Genomic DNA, 10222 nt, shown 5'->3' with positions numbered 1-10222 from the left:
TAGTATTACAGTTAATGCAGATAAACTTGAAATATCATTTATGTCCATCAGTTTCAAAATCAGACCTGTTAGATCTGCTACTAGATCTAATTTATTGTTTTAATTAAGAGACAGATTTATTTAAAAATTTTTTGATAACTTTCACATTGAATAAACTTTCTTTGTAATCTTACATATTTTATTCTAAGAAGGGATCTATTGGCTCCACCAAACTGCCAAAGAGATCTGCGACATAAAAAAAAAAAAAAGAATTATCTCAGGAATTATATTCCTTTGTATGGTTCAAATTAGGTTACTACCATTTCTACATTCCAATCCAAGCAAATGGAGAGAGATAAAGGAATTTTGGAGTAAGACGTTCCTTCAGGTAGAACTTGCATACAATATTTCTGCTCATATGTCATTTTAAGAACTGAAACATGGCAACTCTTAGCTGCAAGGGAGGCTGGGGGAATGTATTCTCCAGGTAAAAACCTAATATCCAGCTATATATTACTAACAAGAAGGGGAAACAGAATACAGGGGATGACCAAGAAAAGAAAAAGAAAACCAATTACCTGATTTACAACTTAAGTGAATAATAGGCACCTTTCCTAAACCAATATAGTTATGTTAGCCTAAAAATAGAAGGCCAAAGTGGGAGGCAACAAAGCATTTATTTGATTTCAAGTGTAGCTATTTGGAAAGCATTGACTAGAAGGTAAAGGCAAGGGGTATTTATGAGAAAGGAAGGGGAACAATTACATGAGGAGAAGAAATTTCTATAGGTACAGGTAAGCTAACATAGTGATGCTAATTCTAAAGAATGTCTTTAATTTTGACACTTTCCTGTTACCAGAAAAGTGACTACTTTCCTGGTAGTCACTTCCACTTTCCTGTTATCTTTGCAAACAGTTGTGTAGAATACAATGCTGCTTTAAGACCCAATCCAAAGGCTATTTTGTCCTATCTTTACATTCCAAATGGAGTAAGATAGGCAAGGCAGTTTCTCTGGGATGGCAGCTCTAACTGCAGTTTGCAGGGTCTCCATTTATATTATTTTTTCACAATTTCTTACTATAGATAAGTTAATAATGTAATGCATTTTTCTAAACCTGTTTTATAAGTTTCAGAATTAACAAACTTTTGAGCCAAGTATTATGCTCTTGAAAAATTGAGATAGGACCGATAGTCAAAGTAATCTGACCTAAGAGAGCCTTTCCTTTTGCATGTTGGGAAGCACAAGGAGAGGATCTATAATTTTTTACAGGGGACATAGCAAAGAGCAATCTAATCTTTTAGGGGAATCTTTCCTCAGCCTGACTGGATGGATAAAAAGATTCTTTGCTTGGCACGCTGAGTTGTAAATGTAAGAAAGAGAAGGCAATGTAAAGCCCAGCACTTGATTAAGCTTACTTTCAGGTCCTGGATTCTTTGCAAGTCTGCTTCCTGGTGACTCCTCAGGGCTGCTATATTGATTAATGTGTTCACGCAGGAATGCCCGAACCTGGAGAAAACTTTTATAAGAGCTTATTTGAGCCAAACTAATGACAAGTCTGAAAGCAAGTTCTCAAATGCTCCAGAGAATGACAGTTTTGCCGTTCTTTTCATGTTTGGAATTAAGGAGGGAATGTAAGTAAGGTTACATAAAGGTGGGAGAAAGCAAGGTGGGAAATCTCTGTGCTGTATTATAAGATAGTTTTTGAGATCAAGTGCTCCCTTGAGAATGGTTACTATTAGGTCTGGAATTTCAAAGGTGTGTAACCTCAATGCACAAGAACAATAGTTGGGGCTTGCTTAAGGCAAAGATAAACCTTTTTATAGACCTGGGGAGTGACTATCCACCATGACCTACCCAGTTAGGAATGTATGATCAGATCACCCTTTGGGGTTCCTTTAAGTCACAGAGTTTGTCACATTTATTACATAACCCCCTTTCCATTCACAATGACAGTTGTATGTTAGGATTGGTGAAAAAACCAAACACTTTCAGAAAATCAGACAAGCTTTACTCATATAAAGAAGACAGGAAAGTATCAGTGCAAATACAGATAAGGACACATGGCAGAGAGATTAGCAACTTTATCCCAAATAGACTTGAAATTTCCTGGGCATTAAGCCTTCCTGAAGATGTGAAGCAGTGGGGTTTCTATCAGACTTTCTGGCGACAAGACTCCCTCTCCCTTCAGTTCATTTCTGCTTGCTGTCCTGTGTGGCTTAGGTTCTGGAAAACCTCATAACTGAGCCAAATGTGTCAGCCCAGGTTCCAGGATCTGCTCTAGGTTGTATATTAATTTATGTAACTATTTCAACAATCCTGTTAGGTAAGTATTAGTGTTATGTTTGTTTTATAGATGGGAAAACTGGGCAGAGACAAGTTGATTTTCTCAGGGTTGTACAGAAACTGGAAAAAGTGGTATTCATGCTGCCTGTCACTATCAGACCCAATAAATAGAGACAAGGATTGAATCTTGATGGGCTTTTTTCAGTGCTCAAGATCTGAGAAAATGGAGGGTTATGTATATATAAACTGTCTTAACATCTCATCTCAAGCTGACCTTTTTAATAAGGAGAAGAAAAGGGTAGGTAAGGGGTTTGGAATTCAGGAAAAAGTAGGTAAGGGGTTTGGAATTCAAGGAAAAACATGAATCAGATAAGAGCTGAAGTCCAGTGATTTCTCTAGCATCCTTTCATCTGTTGACTGGCCATTCTTTATCTGAGTCCTGGTCAGAGAACATTCTCTCCCTGGAGCACAATGGCTCAGATACCATCCTGATTGCTTACAGCCCTCCTGGGGTACAAAGGTTGAATTGCTTGCAAGCTTCCTGGAATCAGATTGGTGGGGGCAGTCATGTATTCTAGTTACTGGAACTATATAGCTTTCTACATGCTTTAATCACTAAACCTATTAACTATAACTAAAGCTAAAACTTTTAACTCTTAAGTCCCCCCATCAGTATGTCTAATAAGTGGAAGAGCCAAGATTTGAACCTCAAGGGCAAAGAAATACCCTGTTCTTTGTTAGAGTTAAACAGTGAAATTGCATGGGTCCTGGTCGGGAGCCAAGAATATCTCAGGAAATTAGGAAGTTGCATTATCTCAGGAAATTAGGAAATTGCATTAGAGTTAATTGCATGAATGCTGCTTATCTTTGCCCACCAAGAGGAAATTTTGCCTACAGGTGCTGATATTGAAGTAACCAATGATTGTATGCCGCATTGTACAAATGTAGCCAATTGCTAAATGCCACCTCAGCTTCTGTACCAGGCTTGCTTGCTCGCTTTCTCTATAAAAATCCGGTGAAACAGATGTAGGGCGCGACTCTCGGTTGTGGCTCTTAGGAGCTGAGTGCCTCCGGCACGTTTGGAAGAGTCCGCCCCTGCGCAGGTAACTAATTGGCCTTATAAATAAATTTCTACAAAATAACTGTCCTCTGGTCTCCGTGTGAAATGTCTCGCTGCAAGAGAATATAACATTCTTTATTCAAGAACCAAACACTTTTGCCTGTTCGCATACAGGATTCCCTTATTTACTTCCTTCTGTAACCCCTCTATTAAAAATTTCAGCCCTGGCTGGTGTAGCTCAGTGGATTGAGAGTGGGCTGTGAACCAAAGTGTCGCAGGTTCAATTCCCAGTAAGGACACATGCCTGGGTTGCAGGCCACACACGGGCCCCCAGAAACAGCACACTGATGTTTCTCTCTCTCTCTTTCTCCCTCCCTTCCCTCTCTAAAAAAATAAAATAAATAAAATCTTAAAAAATAAAATTGCATTGTTTAAAAAAATTCTTACAAAAAGGAAAGAAAAGAAAAGAGGTCTTTTTTTTTTTTAGACGTCTCCTCTGCATTAATGGACGTTCTCCCTACTGCAACAGGGAAGGAAGGAAGGAAGGGAGGGAGGGGGAAAGGGAGGAGGAAAGGAAAGAAAGAGAGAGAGAGAGAGAGAGAGCGAGCGAAAGAAAGATCTTCCCCTTACGCTTTACTTGCTGCACTTGCTTTCACAGGTTTTATGGAGTTTGCAGACCTTATAAAAATTGATTCACTGGTTATGAGACGAACAGCAATAGCCAGAGAATTTTTTAAGAAACCAACATTTCCAACCCCACTTTAGACCTACAGAATTGGTGATTTTGCAGATGCGTCGCTTCAATCAATCCCTTTTTAACAGTCCAGTACGAGCGATTCTGATGCAAATTAAAAGAAGGTAACTGCTTAAGTTTTTCTCCATCGGATGCGCGAATTAGCTTTGCAAACATCCGCTCCCTCCACTGGAGGGCGGGCCTGGCCGCCGCAGCTGCTTATCCGGGTTTCACTAGGACCGCGGTGGCGCCGCCCGCGCCCGTGGGGCGGGGCCCAGCTGATCCCGCAGCCCGGGTCGGGCCGCTGGACCCGCCCCTGAAGGCGGACCGGAGTTGACTTAAACTCTGGGACCTGGGAGGCCAGCTCGTCCTCCTCTGTTACGCTTGCAGGACTCCGCGTTCGTCGGTAAGTGTGGGACTTAGTGCAGTGCCTGGCTGCCCCTCGCTCGCGTTGTCGGGTCTCCGGCTGCGGACGGGAAAGCCCTTCCAGCCCCGGGAAGGGGCAGGGCGCGCGCCCGCCCGCCGAGCGCTTTTGTTCTGAGGCGGTGACGGAGTCGCGCGGCGCTGCGGGCGCCCGGGCGGTTCCCGGCCTCAAGAGCCCCGCGGGCTCGCGCGCCCCGCGCCCGCCGCCCCGAGCGCGGCCGGCCGGTCCCACCCGCCGCCTCGCTCGCGGTGCAAGAACGGCTCTGGCCAGCCGACGACCCTGAGCCTCAGCCCGAGCCCGAGGGCGCCACCTCGCCGACTGTTCTCCTTCCATTGCTTCACTCCTCACGGTGGAGGTCGCGGGTGGCGTCTGCCAGTACCCATTTTGTGCAACTACAGGGCGTTTGGTTAGGTGGGGTGATGTCTTCTGTTCTTAATTATTTCCTGTCGCTGGCGTGAGAAGAAAAATCTTTGTTTTGCACTTACTGTGGAGCGAGCGTTCCCTTCCTTCCCACTCCCATTATTCTGTGTTCCTCCCGAAACAAACGCCCCGCCTGCATCTCCAAGTGGCCCGCGGACGCTCCTGTGCCGGAGATGTTTTCGCTCCTCAGCGCTAGCTCGTTCCTAGAGGCATTTTTAAATGCATCCCGGTTTTAGGTGTCCTTGAGGGGCTTGGATTCCCTCAGCACATGTCCTTAGGGTCCTGAGTTCAGCAGCAAGGTTTCTGGGAATCGTTTCGGTGAAAACAATTTATTTGTAACACTTTCAGTGCCCATCTCTCGGGTAAGGAGAACGGCAGGTGATGTGTGAGCCCGGGCGCATTTTTAACGGGGCGGTCGCAGAACGCAGTGTGTGAATCTGAGGGGGACCCGGTCGTCGCATGGAGCCCTCCCTGAGGCGGGTGAAATGAGTGTGCCTCCACAGAGTTGGGGGGGGGAAAGGGCTGTGGTGATTCCCTCTAGTGGAGAACGCCCCAGCCCTTCTCCAGAACGCGGTGTGTGCGGGAGTATACAGCGTGCTTGCTTGCATAGCTCATCAATCAGTGTGCAAAGGCGGTAGTTATAGAAAACAGATATTATCTATAGATAACATTTGAAGGAACGCAGAGATCTGACTCGGGTCAGGGTCTGTTAGACATGCTGACGCCAGAGGGTCCTTGAGGCCTGGTTCATGTGACTTGGAGTTCGCTCCCTTATGCTTTGAATTTTAAAACATCTGGTTTATACCAACAGGGCTACACAAAGCAAAGCAAGCTGCAAGGGGGTACAGTGCACTCTTCAGGCCTGATTTCCCTTGCTTGTGCGGGGCTACCGTCTCTTAATACCACACAAAGTGGTCCCCAACATTTTGGTTCCTCAGCAATAGCTCGCTTCTAGAGGCATTTTGAAATGCACAAAATGCATCCCGCTTTTAGGTTTTCTTGAGGGGCTTGGATTTCCTCAGCACCTCAGCACCGTAGGGTCCTGAGTTCAGCAGCAAACTTCTGGGGTATCGTTTCAGTGAAAACAATTTATGTGTTATTCTTTCAATGCTTGTCTCTCAGGTAACGAGAACAGCAGGTGATGTATGAGCCTAAGGTACATTTTAATGTGGTGGGTCACAGAACTCAGTATGCAAATCATTGAAGTGTTATTCAGTATTAACATGCACAGATATTGAGATTTTAGTTATTTATGTATTTTTTTCTTCCTGTACAGTTGGATTCTCTTTTGCTGAGCTGTTAAAGAAAATTGCTAAGGCAAAGTTCTTCTGTTTGGGAATGCAAGGGCAGTAGTGGACCTGGAGAAGGGCACATGAATTGGAATTCTAACTTGAAAAGTGAATGGCATTTTAGGCCAGACCTAGTTTCTGTTTAGTTTCTTTGCATACTTCAGAATTCAGAAAAGTTAGTACAGTTTTTGTGCAACTTTCTTCAAGTAACACCTTTGCACAGCAATGTCATATCAAGTGAACAGATTAACATACACTTCTATTATAAATTTGATAAATTTTATATGAGTGATTATTAATTATATAACTGCTCTTCCAGGGTCAAAGAAGTAAACATTGTGGAAGGACACTGACATGCTTGGGTGAAATTGCAAAATATACAGTGATGAAGGAGTAACTCTTAATTTAAAGGTAAATATGCCACCTCTAAGTAGCCTACTCTAATATATCTGTTATGGAACAAAATTACTAATGAAATGAATCAGCATTGGCTAAAAACTAAATTCTAGGACACAATGGGTTTGATGACAAAACTTTGAAAAAATATGGTTGACTTAGTATGGAGTAATCAGTTCATCTTTGCAAGATAGGGAAGATATTTTTTTATGCTGAGGTGACTGGTCCAAGATAGTAAGGCAGAAGTCTACTTAAAATTATTCTCTATATGCTCTGTTTCTTTTTGGTAGTTTTTATTTATTTTTTTCTGGCACATGATGTTGGGGAAAGACAGCACAGAGTACAACTCTGGGAGACCCAGTCCGTGGCATAGATAGCAGCTTGCAAAGCCAAAATGATCATCTCCAGAGCTTCTTCCATCTTGTAAAAAAACCAAGTGTTAGGAAACCTTGTGTAATAAGTAAGACCATGGTGCTTGCAATTGGACTACTGAGCTTCAGATCTTGGCTATCCACTTACTCTCTGTACAACCTTGAGAAAATGTTTAACTTCTCTGTCTCAGATATCTGATCTGTGAAATGGGGATATGGTACCTACCTCATAGGATTGTTGTCATAACAACACATTTGGAACAGTTCCTGGCACGTGGTAAGTGTTCAATAAATTTTATCTGTTGTCATGTTAGAGGAAATATATGGCCTAAGACACTGCATTATACAGAATTCAGTTTGCTGCATTATTGACTTTGTGTTAAGTTTTTAACTATAGATCTGTTGTTATGAGTTTTGTTTTATTAAGGAAGTATCAGACACAACTCTAGTTTTTTCCTGCAGGCTTATTTGAAATCATAAATGCCTCCATTAAGTTATCCACCCAAAGCAAATTGCCCTAAGGCTTTGCTATTCCATACTACTTATGTGATGTGCTAGAAGTTCTCTTCCCTTCCTATTTGTATTATGGTCTTGGACACAATAGGAACATAAATGTTTAGAGAATTTTTCTAACTTAATGTTTAAAAAGGCATTTTTAAAGGTGAATTTCATGAGTCTTTTGTCTGTCCAGGCCTTCACCCCCCCTCCATCCCCTCACTGGAGGCATACTGTGTGAAATAGAAAGTTTTCCACATGAGATAAAGAGACAGCAATTCACCAACCCTGTTTATAGAAATGCAGGTTAAAATCAACTTCATAATAAGCCTTATAAAGAAGAAATTAGTCATGTGGACCTTGAAGAATTCTAAATGCTTTGTTGGAAGGCAGCTATGTAGTGTGTCTATTCTTAGTACCCTAAATTGACAAGCAATGTTGGCCTGTTGAAGTAAGTGCCTCAAAGTGAGATCTTGCCTCATAGTTATGATTGCAGAGATTTAATGACAGTCGCTTAGATTCTCTCAAGATGTGTTAAATTACAAGACTATATTTTAATTTGTAAATAAAATTTTACTTGTGGTTAGAATCTACACTTACATTTTAAGAAATAGCAATTGTGCCCTGGCCAGTGTGGCATAGGTAGTTGGAGCGTTGCCCTGTACATCAAAAGGTTATAAGTTCGACTCCCGGTCAGGGCATGTATCTAGGTTGCTGGTTGATTGCCATTTGGGGCGCTTACAGGAGACCAGGGGTCCCCAACCGCCAGGACTGTTAGGAAAAGGGCCACCCTGTAGGAGGGGCAGCACAGCAGGAGGGAGTGCTCACATAGCCACCTGAGCTCTGTGTCCTGTGTCCCCACCCCACCCCCATGGGAAAATTGTCAAAATTGTCTTCCAAGAACCCAATCTCTGTTGCCAGAAAGGTTGGGAACTGCAGCAGGAGTTAGATACAATCAATATTTCTCTCACATCGATGGTTCTCTCTCTTTCCCTTGCTCTCCAAAATCAAGAAGCATTTTTTAAAAATTAAAAGAAAATAGAAATCATAAGCAGATTACTGTAAACTCCAGAAGAAAATTTATTGCATCACATAATTTATATGTCATGTAGCTCAACCTTCAGGTTTGGCTTGATCCAGCATCTGAATCTGAAATAAAGTTTTCAAGATGTGAGACACTGTCTTTGAGCTCTGCTGTCTTCAGCTTTGACTTTATTCTCAGGCACACCTCCCTTCATTGGGTGACCCTAGAATATCTATTTATCTATTGACAAAAGAATGTTCAAACCTATACAAGAAAATTTATAAGAGTTTATTTGAAGACATGAATGGAAGCAGGATTCAAAGGACTGAGAAAATGCTCTGGAGAATAGCAATTTTGCTCTTTTTGTGCATTTGGAAGAGAAGGAAATGGATTACATTGGTGGTAGATAATGGAGGCTGGAGAAAGCAAGGGGGAAAGTCACATTGGATAAAAAGTAAAATGGAATGATAGTAAAAAAAAAAAAAAAAGTAAAATGGAGGGGTACATACATTGGTGGGTACCGGAAGTTACCATGTACCATAAATAGGGATGCACACAGGTAACATGATCCTTGTGCTCCCTTGAGGGTGGTTATGCCTCCCAGGGGTCTGGAAAAGATAACTCAGGAATTTCAAAAATGCCCAAACAATGGGTAGGGCAGGGCTTGCTTAAGGCAAAGATAAACCTTTTACTAAGGAAGGCATTGGCCTATGGTGTGACTTCCTACATTGACTTATCCAGTTAGGAATTTATGATCCATCATCATGTGAGGTTACTTTGGTCACCAAGCTTGTCAGACTTACTACGTGGCCTTTTGTTCAGATATCTAATCAGCTTCAACTTGCCAAGACCATGCCTTTTTGTCTGCTTGTTCTACCAAAAATTTAAATTTCATTGGCTCTCATTTGGTCATGTGTCCCATGTCTGTGCTAATAGGAAAATGCTGTTTGGATTTTGGTTTTGGTTGGTTTTTAAAAAAACTCAATTAGAGATGTAATTCTGTTAGCTCATTTCATCACCACAATCAATTTTAGTGCATTTTATCTACCTTAAAAAGAATCTCCATATTCACTATGCGGCGGACACTCCTTGTCTCCCCAACCCACTCATTCCTAGGCAACTGTTAATGTAATTTGTCTTTAGATTTCTGAACATTTCATGTACATGAAATCACGTGGTCTTTTGTTACTCTTTTCTCCCCAAACACAATGTTTTAAGGTTCATCATGTTGACTTATATATGTACATCATTCCTTTTTATTGCCAAATAATACATTGTGTAGATATGCCACATTTTGTTTTTATCCTTTCATAAGCTAATAGACATTTGTTTGGTCAATGTCTATCCTATGTCGATACCATATGGTCTTGTTTACTGTTAGTTTTATAGTGTTAAAATTAAACTGAATAAATTCGAAGATCTAATTGGCTTTATTGAAAGATTTCATGATTCAGGCATGATCCCATCTAATAGAAAAGTGCTCCAGGAAGTTGTGGGAAATTAACATAATAATATTTCACAGCAATATAATAGAAAAATTAAATAAGTGGAAAATGCAGGATTTTATAGGAAACTGATTGGGGCAAGAAAGTTAGTAACAAGCAATGGAAGGATCGATTTAGGCAAAATCAGCTGACTTTGGGGGGGAGGGGGACAGCAGAGATCTTTTCCAGCAGATTACCTCACTAATTACCATCAGGAAATTCTAATCCTGGGAGGGGCTGAAACAGCAATTCTTGGTTTGTTG

The 10222-nt window shown here is 41.6% G+C and overlaps 1 protein-coding gene across 5 annotated transcripts in view; it reads left to right on the top strand.

The window, feature by feature from the left end:
- Positions 1 to 4372: 4372 nt before the first annotated feature.
- Positions 4373 to 10222, top strand: part of RESF1 (retroelement silencing factor 1) — a 36210-nt gene continuing 30360 nt past the window's right edge. The window contains exons 1-2 of one of the 5 annotated variants that reach the window (XM_036019187.1): positions 4373 to 4462; positions 6509 to 7233. In XM_036019187.1, the coding sequence (XP_035875080.1) occupies positions 7164 to 7233 (70 nt within the window). In that variant the 5' untranslated portion in view covers positions 4373 to 4462; positions 6509 to 7163. Of the gene's footprint in view, positions 4463 to 5520; positions 7234 to 10222 lie in introns of those variants that run through there. The other 4 variants (XM_036019185.1, XM_036019186.1, XM_036019188.1 and 1 more) reach the window with 4 other exon arrangements.

Source organism: Phyllostomus discolor, chromosome 2 (genome assembly GCF_004126475.2).
Source record: "Phyllostomus discolor isolate MPI-MPIP mPhyDis1 chromosome 2, mPhyDis1.pri.v3, whole genome shotgun sequence".
NCBI lineage: Eukaryota > Metazoa > Chordata > Mammalia > Chiroptera > Phyllostomidae > Phyllostomus > Phyllostomus discolor.
The sequence above is the reverse complement of the archived record's forward strand: the minus strand, read 5'-3'. Positions and strand labels throughout refer to the sequence as shown.